General features: G+C 38.1%; 1 protein-coding gene across 1 annotated transcript in view; it reads left to right on the forward strand.

Moving 5' to 3' along the window:
- The window catches only part of RNF145 (ring finger protein 145), a 41,862-nt gene that overhangs the window by 9,156 nt on the left and 17,724 nt on the right, over positions 1-14,982 (forward strand). The window contains exons 3-5 of the mRNA XM_012730197.1: positions 3,903-3,994; positions 11,035-11,270; positions 13,636-13,811. Coding sequence (XP_012585651.1) covers positions 3,903-3,994; positions 11,035-11,270; positions 13,636-13,811 — 504 coding nt within the window. The remainder of the gene's footprint in view (positions 1-3,902; positions 3,995-11,034; positions 11,271-13,635; positions 13,812-14,982) is intronic.

Here is a 14,982-nt window from a genome sequence, read left to right on the forward strand (position 1 = left end):
CCCCCCCGTTTTTCATCCCATTCCCCACTCCACCCCCACAGAATGTCTCTGGTATATGGTTGTTCATTATTTTTGTTATTTTCTCGCCGCTTCAGACTAATTTTTAACCTAAAATGACTCCTGGAAAGATCAGGTCTATAGACACTGGCTTTTTATGCCTGTTGTCTGTCTGAAGATTCCTAAGAACTGTCTCTAGAAGTGGGATTTGGATCATATGGACTGGGTTGGCTTTTGTTTCTCTGATGGGATAAGTTAATAGATCATGTAGATGGGGCAGAAATGGGAACAGTGTAGGTTCCCACCTTGAAGGGGCAATTCTCAGGGTGGGGAAAAGCTGTACAACATCAGGATGTTATACTTACTGTCTAAAGGTTGATAATTGTTCCAGAATGCAAACAAAGTAATGACTTTTTGGACAGTAAAGAAGAACTGAAAAGGAAATCATAAAAAGAAGTAAAAAGTTGAGAGTTGACTGATTAGAAAACCTAAAGGAAATAGGACAGGATAAAAGGAAAGGAAACAGTTACATTAAAGCTTTTACACTTAAGGGCCCTTTCTGGTGGCACAGCAGGTTAAAGCACAGCACTATGAAGCTGTCGAAGCCACTGCAGCAAATTTGAATCCTGGCTAGGGAGGTGACCCACATGGTGTGGCAGACCTCTCCTCACTTGCCCACTCCTCCCCTTAGCAGTGTATTTCAGTCTGCCTTGTCTGTTCTGCACTCCACTCTGTCTCTGGTGAATCCTCTCAACCTGTGCACCTGGCCTGTACCCCAGTTCTTGTGTGCATAAACAAATAGATCTTTTTAAAAAAGCTTTTACATATATAATACAGAGCTTTTATACTTTATAATAACCCCATATGATTGAATGAGGTAAAATAAGTGATACTTAAAAGAAAGAATTAAATGAAAAAGTAGTAATCTAACATTAGAAAAAAATTTTTTTAAAGATTCGTTTTATTTATTTATGGATACAAGAGTTGGGGTACATGCCAGAGTTGTGTGGGGTGAGAGGATTCACCAGAGACAGAGTAGGGAGCAGAACAGGTGGATTGACTGAAATGTACTGTTGAGGGGGGGAGTAGTGGGGAGACAGGAGAGGTCTACTGTGCCATGTGGATCAGCTCCCTGGCCAGAGATCAGATTTCATGCTGCAGTGGCTGCGGGTAGCTTCATAGTGCTGAGACTCATTTGTGCTACTACAGAGGACAAGGAAAAGATGTTTTTCAATAAGAGTCGTGAACACATAATCTCTTTAAAGTTAAAAAACGTTATTACAACATTTTTCTTTATAGTATTTACTACAGTGTAATTAAATAATTACTGGGGCAAGTACCTGTTTCATGTATGTCTCCCCTCCTAGAGAGAGGGGGTTCGTGCCTACTGCTGTATACTAGAGCATGCCAGAATGCCAGCAACATATAGCTAGCTAGAAAAGCCTTAGTTTATTTGAAGAAAAACCACAGCTGGTGTTGTGTCCATTTGAATTTTGTTAAGTAAAATTTGAATTTAAAGTAAGAGACCTAAAGACAGATAAAGAGGCCATCAACAAGAGGAGGAGGAGATAAAGAAGTGTACAAAACAATGCGGAAAAAGTTAGCAAATGCCTTAGCAGTGAGTAATTCTGGAATAATGCTAAATTTGCTAAGTCTTATTATCAATTCTCAGTAGTGAGAGAAGTAAAAAAGGGAAAGAGATGTAATCAGAAACTCAGCTTGGCAGTGTTCTCTCTTCACCCCTCCCTAGGTCAGAGCTCCTGGGGTCAGTGCCCTTTGGGGGGCACCTTTGGATTTTCCTTTTGGGGATAGTGCTCTCGCAGTACCCCTTCCCTTTTTATTGAGCTGAAATATTAGTATATAAAACAAAACAAAACAAAAAAACCTTTTAAAGTGAACAATAATGTTGTACAACCAGTTACCATAATTTAATTCCAAAACATTTTGTCCCCCCAAAATGGAGTCTGGTGCTCGTTTGTGTTGGTTTCCTATCCTTTCCAGCATCTGGCAAGCCCCAGTCTGCTTTCTGTCTTTAAGGGCTTTTAATTGCAGCTGTTGGCGTGGATATGCTATAGGCAAAGAGATTACTTGATGTTAGAGGCCTTGGTAATTCTGGAATTCATATCTCTTTTAATACAAATTTACTTCTTTAATCATATACATTGTAAGTTGCAAGTGGAATTGATGTGTGCATTTTATTTTAAACTTAGGAATTCTCTTCGTGCTTTATATCCTAAAGCTAGAAAAGAGAATAAGCCCCTTGATGGTCACACACCAGTGACCTAGGAGTCAGATATTTGTGTGTATTTGAATCTCACATTTGTGCCTTTGTACATTAAAACCGATTTCAAGCAGTGATACTGGGCTGGATAGCTCCGTGTTGTGGGAGCTGCCTTTGCATGTAGGGGGTGTTTAGCAGCATCCTAGGACTAGGAGTCAGTAGCAAGTCTGACCCCTCTAAGTTGTGGCACTAAAAATATCTCCAGATGGCGCAAAATGCCCCCCCCCCCCCGCTCAAGTAAGATCACCTCTGCTTGACAACCACTGCATTAGAATCTTCCTCTTGAGAATTTTGACTTTTGCTTTAAATAGGAAGAGACTGTCAGTATCTTATTTGTTAGATATAGAGTCATCATGTCAGCTACACTTCAATTAAAAAGAAATCAGATAGGGAGGTGATGCCTAGTCATTGATTTTTATAACTTTTCCAAACTGGCCATTCTTAGTAAATTTTTATTTTACTTTTTAATTTTAATTTTTGACAGTATTTTCTGATATGTAAGAGTTATGTATTGTTTGGCTATGCTTTGATAAATGAATTCAGCTTGATTGCCTAACAGGAAGTAATTTCATGGAAAAAGTAAATACAGCCATGTGAGTTTCTTCAGAAACACTTGAAACATTCAAACTATTTTAAAATAATACCTTAATCAACAGTTGAAGGAAAGAGGGAGACCTATTTTCTTTGTTATTAAAAGTATCTACACTGTTTTCTCTAGTATAAGGACTTTTTGGCCACTATTTAAATCTTGGTACTTCTCAGTAACCACATGTTAAATGAATTCTATTTTAAAAGGAAGGTTTTATTCTATCTAAAATTTGTTTCAAAATAAATTTGTAGCCTACCTTAAGTATTTTAATTTGTAAAATTAAGTTTATAAGGATTGTACTGCTATGAGCCAGCTTGTGATTTTACTCTAATTAAGCATTATTGGAGATAAAACCTTGGGAGGGATGGTGGAAGAGAGCCAAAAATGGGGAATGTCAATATAATATTCGTAGGTATTATTTCTTAGGTGGTAGGGTTCAAGATTACATCTCGATTGGCTTTTTATTGGACATAGATAATTTTTTTAAAGATCTATCTATTTATTCATACAGAACTGGGGTACAAGCCAGAGGTGCAGGGGCAGTGAGAGGATTCATCAGAGACAGAGTGAGGAGCAGAACAGGCAGACTGATAAAGTACACTGTTGAAGGGATTGCGTCATGGTCAGGAGGGGTCTGCCAGGCCATGTGGGTCACCTCAGGGGCTGGGGATTGAACTCGTATCGAAGCCACCTTGGCTAGCTTGCAGTGCTGCATCCTAACACATTGCGCCACCAGGGAGGGCCCAGATATAGATAATTTTTAATTAACCCATGAGAAGAAAGAAAATCCCACGAAGTGGAGCTTTTGTTGTCTTCTGTACCTAGTGAAATTCATTTTATATAAGCTTCTAGTGCATGGGAGGAAGAGATGAAGGTGACCCCTATAAAATTAATTCCTATTTTTCCTTTGTTACCTGTGTGGAGAGAGGTGTTACTAGTATTGTATGTTTCTTATAAGAATGCCATGCTTTGCCTGCTTTACTCTTCCCCAGAAAAGTTCAAGTGTCTCTAATACCTTCTTATCCTTTCCCTCAGGGACTATGTTAGGAGTGAACTGGAGTCCGCCTATGAAGGACCAATGTATTTAGAACCTCTTTCCATGAATCGTTTTACCACAGCCTTAATAGGTAAGTATTGTAGAAGAATGCCCATACAGAGGAAACTGAAAAATGTCCAACTTACTCATGGTCACTAAATATAGCCACTATCATTAAATGTTTTCAGTAACTCCCCCATTTTTTAAGTGTTTATAAATTGTTTAAGTGTTTTACATAAGATTTTTCTTATATAGTGTATTTATAGTCATATAGAGCCCACTGTTGGCTTGCATCTTTCTGGGGGGTACTTTAAATATCTGTGAGGATTAATACTTATTTTTATTATTTCTTTAAGATTAATTTTTCAATAAAGTTTATCATAAGCCTAAAATGAAATTTATAGTCTTAAATAAAGCTGCTTATTATTGTTAAAAGCCATCACTCTAGCAGCAAAAATAAATTGCCAGAAACATCAAGAAATTGATTCAGGATTGAAATGTTCAGATAGTGGAAACAGAAATGTTAGCCAAGACCTGTGAGCAATGTAGACATAGTCAGGCCTCCTATAACAGGGTTGCAAAAAAGGAAGTGAGAGAAAACCTGTTTTGTGACTCTTAAGTTCACCAAAATAGAGGTATGAATAGTCTCACTGTTAGAGATTGAAAGAGGATTTCTCCATAAAGAACAGTTTTCTCCAAAATACCTCTCTAGCCTTTCACATTTGGAGAATTCACTGTGGACCTTTAGGAGACTCATGTATCTAATGTGGTTTTGTGTGTGTGTGTGTGTGTGTTAGTGGTATGTATGCTGTGTGGACTGCTGTCTGACCAGCCCTGCAAAATTAAAAGTTGTATCCTCTAAAACTAGCTACGTATGCCTTTAGAGCAATGCAGCTAGGTCCGATTAATATATAATATAAATATCAACATACACCTGTTTTCTAAGACTGAGCACAAAAAAATGCAAATATCTTGTTAATTTATTGGTATTAAATGAGATATCTATATGAAAATATGTGTATTAAGTTAAATAAAAAAGATTGCTTATTCCATCTGGGGTTTTTTTTTTTTTTTTTTTTTTTCATTTCTTTTCTGATTGAGACTGCCAGGAAATTAAAAAGTACTTACTTATGGGGCTTCTAAAATTTCATAAAGGCCCACAGTGGGTTGGCTGACTGTGGCATGTATTGACTTGGGATTCTCCTGTCTGATATATGTAGGCAGGGATGTTAGTTTCCTTTGAACTAGAATCCCCAAATGTCTTGGAGGATTTCATAGGTCCCTTTCAAGAGGGACCTGTAGAAAGATGAGAAGATCCCAATAGGGATTGAAATTCCATATTTCTAGGAGCTAAGCAAAGAGCCAAAAACAACCAGAAGGTACCTAGCAACTCTGGGAATGCTGCAGACTAGAGACTGGGAGTGGGGGAAGTCTCAGAAGAACCCAGGAACCAGTTTGGAGGAGACCCGCTTTCCTACCCCATCTCTTGGTGTGTGCCCAAGAATAAGAATTTCTTATTCTTTTCCCTCCCCTTCCATTCTGGACAAATCCGGAGGAGAGGGGTTTTGTTATAGGTAGTCTTCTAGAAAGTCTCAGCTAAAAGGAAGCCTTAGTTTTATTTAATATATTTTATTGTAGGAACATTGGTTTACAACACTGTAAATTATTTGGTGGTATAGCTTTAAACCTCTTCAGGTTCATATTGCAACACCATAGCACCCATAATCCTCCACCTTACTCTATTGAAAATGCTTCAACTTTAAGTTAGTTTAAAATTTTGCTCATCATTAGATTGAGACTCTTATTTAAAGTAACAGGACTTGCTTTAGGGGCAGGAGAACAATAGTCTTCACAGAATAGATTTTAAAAGACAATAGAAATAATGTCACTTTCTGACTTTTCCTATGAATTAGTATATTCAGCAATGGTAACATACAAATGTGAAAATACTTGCCAGGCAAGAAAACTTGTATTTTCTTTTATTCTGTAACGGGTGCAATTTAATGTAAAACAAACATTTCTTTTAGTTTTCCTGTTATTGGCTGTGATAGTCTGTTTATTCAATTAAGATTCAGCTAATTGGAAGTAAAATCTAAACTATTAAGTAGCATGTTTTCTTTTGAATTTGATTTTAGAATAATTTTTGTCCCATTCCTTCCATTCTGGTGAACTTTTAAAAAATTTAAGTTTGACTATGCCACCATTTCTTAGAATTGTGGATTTCCTAGAGAGATTTCTGGTAGAGAAATCTCATATCCAAAGAGCACAGTTTGATTTTGATTTATGCAGAATTATTGGTTGGAACAGGCACATGGGAGTAAATAACCTTATTTTTCTGGAGCTACAGGAAAGATTTCAACTAACAGAAGATTCCTTCCCTTTTTTCATCTAAATAGGATTTCCCTTAAAAAAAGGGAAAAAAAGTATGCACGTGTGCTATATATATAGCACTGGAATCATCTTCTGTGAAAGAAGTTAAATGAAGTATGTAACCCCAGAGCTGACCACTGAATGTGCTGGCTTAGGTTAGGGAACTTTCAGAGCTTAAAGGAAGTTTACATCATGTGGAACGAGGAAATTTAGACTTCAGGGCACGAACACAGTGAGGTGCGAGGTGCCAGTGTGACAGCTCTAGTCCTGCCCAGTATTAAAATTCTTCCTCCAAGCTCTCTATTCTTTCAGACTTCTAGCTTGCAAATTTTTTAATCAAAGAAGTAGACATACTATTTTTCTCTTTTCTGTTTTTTATAATTAGGCTGACATTTTTTTTTTAAAGATTTATTTATGCTTACAGTACTGGGGTACAGGCCAGAGGTGTGGTGAGTGAGAGACAGAATGGGGAGCAGAAAAGGCTGACTGATGAGGTACACTGCTGAGGGGAACAGCAGGTGGGTCAGGAGAGGTCTGTTGTACCATGTGGGACACCTCTGGGGCAGGCGGGGATCGAACTAATGCTGAAGTGGCTTTAGCTTCTTAGTGCTGTGCTTTAACCTTCTGTGCCACCAGAGAGAGCCTGACTGACTTGTTACTGACTTGTTTTTAATAGTCAAACACCACAGTTTTATGGTGAACATTAGCTGTATCCCTCACTACCCATCTCTTTTTCCTGTGCTTTCTCCTCACCTCCTTCGTCCCTCCCCTTCTTCCAATGTCTTTTTTATTTATTAGCTATATTACTGCTTTAAGACTATTATAATTTCTTGAACTTTTCGCTTATCCCTTGAATTCTCTCTGTTTTCTCTGAGATCTTTTTTCTGTTTTGGTCTTCTTATTTATCGAGCCTCGCTTAGAATTACCTGGTTATATTAAATAAAGAATTATGAAAACTGATGTTTAGACTCTACTTGAGGCTAACTGTATTCTAAGTTTTACTTAAGTATCTGGGGTTCTTGACTAAATCATTTGTATTAAAGTGAGTTATTAAATTGTTGATGGGAATCTTCTTAGGCCATACCTACTAGTATGCTCCTCTGTGGGTAATAAGTAGGAGTGGCTGTTTGGAGGAGGGAGAAGATTCTCCCATGTGAGTTTTGTAGACCTTTTCACTCTTGTAGGTCAGTTCTCACTCAGAGGATTCTTTCTTACCTGTAGAAGAGCTGCGCAGAAACCTAGAACTGTGTGACACCACACTTGGCACAGTGCATAGAGATATCATCTTTCATAGTCGAGACTGGCGCAAAACTGCAAACTAAACCGCAGCCACGTCAGTGTGAGATCGATTCCCAGCCCCGGAGGTGATCCACATGGCACAGCAGACCTCTCCTGATCATCTGCTGCTCTCCTCAGCAGTGTACCTCATCAATCTTCCTGTTCTGCTCCCCACTCTGTCTCTGGTGAGGCCTCTCACCACCCCTGCACCTCTGTCTTGTACCCCAGTTCTGTATGCATAAATGAATTATTTTTAAAAAGATTTATTTATTTATGCAAACAATAACTGGTATAGGCCAGAGATGTGGGGGGTGTGTGTGTGAGAGGATTTACTAAAGACAGATAGTGGAGCAGAACAGGCAGATGTACTGAAATATGCTGCTGAGGGGAGCAGTGGGTGTGGATAGCTTCATAGAAGTGCTGTGCTTTTTAACCTGCTGTGCCACTAGCGAGGGCCCCAGACTTTTAGTTTAATCCCCTCTTTCCCATGGGCTGTGCCAAGAAGCCTGTCCATGTTTCCAGAAAGCAGATTTCCCTTTCAGAGAGGGAGAGTAGTCCTGGCAAATACCACAGCTGCCTTGTCACTATCCTTTAAACTGACATAGGTATGTGTGTATCATTCTGTACTTACTGGCCTCCTCTATTTTCTTTATTATTGTGAATTTTAAGATTTACATATTTATGCATACAAGAAATGGTACATAGGCCAGAGGTGCAGGGGGTGAGAGAGTGGGGAGCAAACAGGCAGATCTACTGAAATACACTGGTAAGGGGAACAGTGGGCAAGATAGGAGAGGCCTGCTGCTTCATAACAGTAGATTACTAATAAATGTTCAGCCTTAGGTTAAATGGTTGCTGTTTTTATGTTCTTTTAATAATTATATGGTAGAACACAATTCAAAATGCCAAAAGAGGATATATGACACTGAATGTATATGTTTTGCTTTCAATGGTAAGAAGGAAGAGAATTTGACTAAATGATTCTTAAAATTATCTGGGAGATGACATGTTCACAAATTTCTGGGAAGTTCTGGAAGGTGTAGTGAAAATGATATTGGTCTGATGAGTGACATGGAACAACATGGTTTTGCTGTCAGAGTGAATGATTAAACAAAAGTAGCAAGTTCCAACACAGATCAAGGTTTACAGAAGATTTTGAAGTATGCCAACGTGACATTTCAAGTTAATGAGAAAAGGATTAAATGATTCCAATAGCTAGTTTTTTTATTTTTTTAATTATTTTTATTTATTTATGCATACAAGAACTGGGGTGTGGGCCATAGGTGTTGGGGTGAGGGGAGGTGGTGAGAAAATGAACCAGAGACAGAGTGTGGAGTAGAACAGGCAGATCCACTGAAATACACTGCTAAGGGGAGCAGTAGATGAGAAGCGGTCTGCTGAACCATGTGAGTCAGCTCCCTGGCAGGGGGTTGAACTCATTGTGCAGTGGCTGGAAATAGCTTGATAGTGCTGAGACTTTAATCCCTGTGCCACCATGGAGGCCCTCAATAGCTAGTTTTGAGACAAGTCACTATCTAAAAACAAAACTAGATCTTTACTTTCTATCTTATTCTAAAGGAAAATGTATTGATTTTTAATGTTATTTGGTAATGTGTTGCTTTTAAGATAAAACATGGCTAAAAGAAAATAGAGGTGAGTCCTTGTCTGTTGTGAAGGGGCAAGCCACATAATTAATTGTGGCAGCTGAATTGGAAACCACAAAAATAGGTTTGATTGCTTACAGTAAATACTTCTGTAAGAGAAGAACATTACTAAAAACATTCAGACAAATGATACTTTGGGAAAAAATGATCACACAATAAAGGATTAATGACTTGATCTAACAGCAGAAGCCTATACATCTTGGCAGAATTGATAAAGAGTATGGGCCAGCATTTTACCAAGAAACTGCACGCTTTTATCCAGTATTGGTATTATTTACTTCTACTAGTAACCAACAAAATACCAATTTTAAAAAGTTCAGAAGTATTTCTTGTCCTTCTTCATACATTATGTTTACTGTTCACAACTCAGAAGGAAAATGAGCACCCTGTACTCTGGGCATTTGGTTTTGGGGAATAATCTAGCAGTGCGTATCCAAAGCCTTAAAAAAATATTCGCTGAGGGGAGCAGTAGGTGAGACAGGAGAGGTCTGTCATACCATGTTGGTCACCTTCCTGGCCAGGTATTGAACTTGTGCTGAGGTAATTATGGATAGCTTTGTAGTCCTGTGCTTTAACCCATTGCGATACCAGGCAGGGCCTACTCCCCCCCCCCCCCAAAGATTTATTTATGTGTACAAGAGCTGGGGTAGAGACCAGAAGTGTAGGGGTGGGATGAGAGGATTCACCAGAGACAGAGTGGGGGGCAGAACAGGCAGATCTACTGAGATACTCTGTTAAGGGGAACATCTGGCCAGACAGGTGGAGGTCCGCTTTGCCGCATGGGTTAGCTCCCTGTCCAGGGATTGAACTTGTGTTGCATTAGCTGTGGATAGCTTCCTAGTGCGGAGATATAAGACATTGTGCAACCAGTGAGTCCATTCATAGAAGTTATTTTAAAATTATGAAATATATGGAAATAGCCAAATGTTAATATTATTCGTACATTTAGTGTATTATCTAGACAACTGAAAAAATGAACTGTGCATGTATGTGTATTAGTGGGAAGTGATATTATACAATGTATGTGACTGTTATGTATGTGCTGTCATTTCCTTTATGTAAAATATTTGTGTGTTTAACATGCATAGGATAAATCTGGAAAGGTAACATAATATGAATACTTAAGTTTCACTGAGAACTTGTGCTTTAGTTCCAGTACTGACGTTACTAACAATGCTACATTTGGGTGGTTGAATAATGAGAAGATGAGGTGATTTCCCCCACCACCACCTCTTTTTCACTCTTCTGCGTTTTATATAATCACATATAGTTGTCTAGAAGAATAATTGTCTAGGAGAATTTCTTGCTTAAACTTTTTCAATTTTAATCTTTTATTATTGAGTCATTTGCAAAACCTTGCATGGGCTTATATAAAATAAAGACTTAAACCCCTGGACAGATCTTCTTGAGGTAGTATGATCTTGGCTATTTGCCTTTTGAATTTTATGGTTTTGCCTGTAGTTAACAGCCGTTAAACATTAAGGACCTTTGAAAAAAAGAGTATACATAAAGTCACTTACTTATTATAATACTGAATTTGATATTGTAGAAAGCCATCTGAAGTCTGAGTATGACCAGTGGGCATTAGTTGTGTTGCATTTTTCAAATGTAATCCTAGGGAATTGGTGTTCAAAGTTCATAGTTCATGAGTACATGCCATTATGGTCAGATGAAGGTAAACATTGATTAAAAGTATTATCTAAGAGGTCTTAAAAGTCTTCTTCAAAAGCTGTGTCATCGTTCTGATCATCTTATTTATTTTTTGTCTTTTCTGGGTACTGAGTGCTCAAAATTAAATGCCTGCTGTTCCCTGTTTTAGGTCAGTTGGTGGTATGTACTTTATGCTCCTGTGTCATGAAAACGAAGCAGATTTGGCTTTTTTCAGCTCATATGCTTCCTCTGCTGGCACGACTCTGCCTGGTTCCTCTGGAGACCATTGTTATCATCAACAAATTTGCTATGATTTTTACTGGATTGGAAGTTCTGTATTTTCTTGGATCTAATCTTTTAGTCCCTTACAACCTTGCTAAGTCTGCATACAGAGAATTGGTTCAGGTAAGACTGACAATCCACTCAGGTAGATAAAATCTTACATATCAGTAAGCACATTAAAGATTTAATAATCTGCTCCTGTTCTGTTTCAGAGTTGTAGCTTTTTTCAACCCAATTAGGAGCATATGAGATTCTTTATTGTGCAATTTTATCAAGAGGCAGTGAAGTAAAGCAATTGGATGCAGACTTTTGTTTGCTCTATCTAAGAGGGCTGCTGTCTACTCTTTGTGTAACCAGGGGTAATCACTTTGCTCAGTTTATCTGCAAAATGGAGCTAATAATAACAGCTGCACTTAACTCATAGGGTTGCTGTGAGATTGAAATGGTTTCATTGCCAGGCATGTAAACTTGTAAACAAGACAGAAATAATAAAGAATAGCATAGGTAGAAATACAACCCTGATATTTTTCCCTCCTTATTATATAATCCAGCTGTGACCAGTTTCTTTCCTGTGTTTGTCGTATATATTTAAACTCTGAAGTGAAATTGTTCTGAGCTATGATATGATGGATTTCATTTAGATAGAATAATTGAGCTGACTTTGGATTACTGTTTTTCAGTCTTTTCTCTGTGATGGATTATTCCCAGACACAAGCAATAGCTATTCAGGACATAGTTTTTTCCATTCAACTTAATTGTTGAGTTTCACTTAAAATAGATTTTTGAAACTGACATTGGTGTAAGGACATTGGTGACATTAGTGTGTATATTCCCTTTACTTCTGGACCAAGTGTAACTGACTTATAGGTATAGGGAATTAATAGATTGACTGATGCCATCAAACAAGACAATATTTTTGTAGTTGCTGTTGCCCCAGGGATAGACTGGCTGGAAAAATTTTCCAAGTTCCTGGCCTTGGGCTGATTCTACATTCTTGGGTAATTTTACTCAGAGTAGATCTTCCAAGGGAGAGGAGAGGATTTTTAGATCAGATAGAGGTTGCTACGTGAGGAAAATTTGAGGTTGTATTCAGAGTAAGAATGGTACCTCTGGGTGTTTTTTTCTTCCAGTTCAGTCTTGTGGAGGTAGCCTAGCTTGTAATAAACAGTAGATATTCAGTAAATATTAATAGAAAACTGAATGCTTCATCAGCATTTAAATAAAAAAAAAAAGGAAAAAGAAAAACCCTGGAGCCTCTGTTTCCCAATTTCATATGCTAGCTTTAAGCTTCATGTGTCACTTAAGTGTTAGAGTTGAAAATAAATGGTAAGTGATAAAAAGTGTGACCTGGAAAGAATTGGATAGGCAGGAAATGAAATCTGTCAGGGTGTTTTGTAGACTGTTTGAATACGGAGGGAGGAGAGCACGCCATCTATGACTGATGAATTTGTTGTTTGCTGTTTACAGACTTGCAGTTAGTTGGGTAGTTTCCTTTTTTTTTCTTAATATTTTCTAATGGGGGGGGGAATGGAGTTTAATTGTTACTGGGCTTTAGATAAAGTTCTTAATTTGGGGCTGAAAAGATTTCAATTTAGAATAACCTCAATGTATCTTAACCTAATATTTCAAGATTGTTAACTACCTGTTTTCTGCTTTGAGATAGATGTTAATCAGAAGCCAGCACAACTTGCAAGACTATGTCTTTCAACTTATTATCACTATAGTTAACATTAGGTTAGAGTTCATAGGCTGCCTGACAGAACCCATTTGTGTTATCAGGGTCTGGTGCCGGGGTTATTTAACTCCAGAATCCTGGTCACATCTCTACTCCAAGGTTCAGCCAGACTGAGAATTGATGCCTCCTAATCAATCATTAGATTGTACGGACATAGTAAACTAACTTTTTTTTTTTTAGGTGTACTTTTTTTCTGGTGTTGTTAATGTATTGGCTGACCAAAAAAGTTAAGAAATTTTCATGATACATACATAGGGAATTGATTTGTCTGAGAGAGCTGATTTATAAACTATCTTTGCTTTGTAATAAACTTACCCAGTAGTTAAATATTTTGGTCTTGTATCAAAATACATCTTATCTCTGGCATTCCTGAGTAAACCTGAAAAATTCTTGCTTTGACATTTCCCTTTACCCCATTTTCTCAAACACCTTCCCATCACTTCTTCCTTCAGGCTAGTCCTGGCCACTATCAAGTCTTAACCACTACCTCTGAAGTAGTATCATTCTCCTTGCAACTTGATTTTGAACTTATTCCTGAACATTAGGGGAATTTATTGTTGCCATTGGACATTTGTATGTCAAGTGTTAATGCGAAATCATTAAGTTAAAAAAATGTTATTTATTGTCTGTAGAGCTAACTTTAAAGGTACTTAGTTGAAGCAGTGGTGTGATCAGACTTCTTTAAGTATTTTAAACTGTTTTGTGCTTAAATGTGTTTATTGAAGTAATACAGTTGTTTTTCTATTTATTCAGGTAGTGGAGGTGTATGGCCTTTTAGCCTTGGGAATGTCCCTGTGGAATCAGCTGGTAGTCCCTGTTCTTTTCATGGTTTTCTGGCTCGTCTTATTTGCTCTTCAGATTTACTCCTATTTCAGTACTCGGGATCAGCCTGCATCACGTGAGAGGCTTCTTTTCCTTTTTCTGACAAGGTAAGCGATAGAGTCCATGATACTTTTCATACTTGGGTAAAAAAAACTTTAGGAATAGTAAGTGTTGCAAATTGACTTCTGTTAGTCATGTTATGGTCCTTCATATTAAAACAGGGTTTTCATTCAGTTGCTGCCTAGGTCTGGCAGTATAGGGATGCACTAATACAATAACTGTGATGGCTCTGGCTACACCAGGGGTCAGGCGCAGCAAATGACCTGTGGAAGGGGTACATGGCACGTTGTAAAAAAGTGGTGTTTTAGTTTTTTTCCATTTTCAAAGTTAAATGATTGGGTCAATGAGAAGAAATGTCATTTACTCAATATTTAATATGTACCGGTCACACACTGCTGAACATTTTCTCCCACACTTATCCTTATAGAAATCCTGCAAAATAGGTACCTTTATTGTCATTTCCTCTACAGCTGAGGAAACTTAACTGAGTAGTTGCTTGCCCCAGTGGACACTGATAAGAGCAGCAGTACTAGCCCCAAGAGCCCATCTGATTGTAAACCTTGGGACTTTGTGCCTTTCCTTGTTTTCAGTATTCTGCTTGACTGTGGAGATGGGACTAATGATTGGTGAAGTGAATATTTCATAGTGCCTCTACTATTTATTTATTTTTTAAAGATGGATTTTATTAAATCTATGCATACCAAGGGCTGGGGTGTAGGCCAGAGGAGCAGGGGGAAGAGGGAGTGAGAGGATTCAAAAGAGAGAGGAGGAGAACAGGCTTAATGACTGAAATACACTGCTGAGGGGAGACAGGTGAGACAGGAGAGGTCTGCTGCACCATGTGGGTCAGCTCTCTGATTGGGGCTTGAACTAGTGCTGAGACTTAACTCCTTGTGCCAGCCAGGAGACCCTACCTCTACTATTTAGCCCAAAGGATTTTTGAGACTTGGCTTCTAAGGTTTAACTTAAAAAAATAAATGTTTCAAGTCACTAACATCATTTCTGCACTTCCTGTCTCTGTGGTGAGCATGTGTAGGATCTGCTTTCCCACTAAGAGTTTGAATCTTAGGTCCTCAAAATCCAGCACATGGTTATACATGTTAGTTCTCTGGCTCATTATCTCTTTAAAATGCAAGAATGGAATTCTGTAAAGGCAATGTAGGAGGATGAAAGTTTTAATTGTAGTTAGCAATGCCACCTTTTCTTAGGTATCCAGAA

This window comes from Condylura cristata, unplaced genomic scaffold (genome assembly GCF_000260355.1).
Source record: "Condylura cristata isolate star-nosed mole 26May11 unplaced genomic scaffold, ConCri1.0 scaffold00026, whole genome shotgun sequence".
Taxonomy (NCBI): Eukaryota; Metazoa; Chordata; class Mammalia; order Eulipotyphla; family Talpidae; genus Condylura; species Condylura cristata.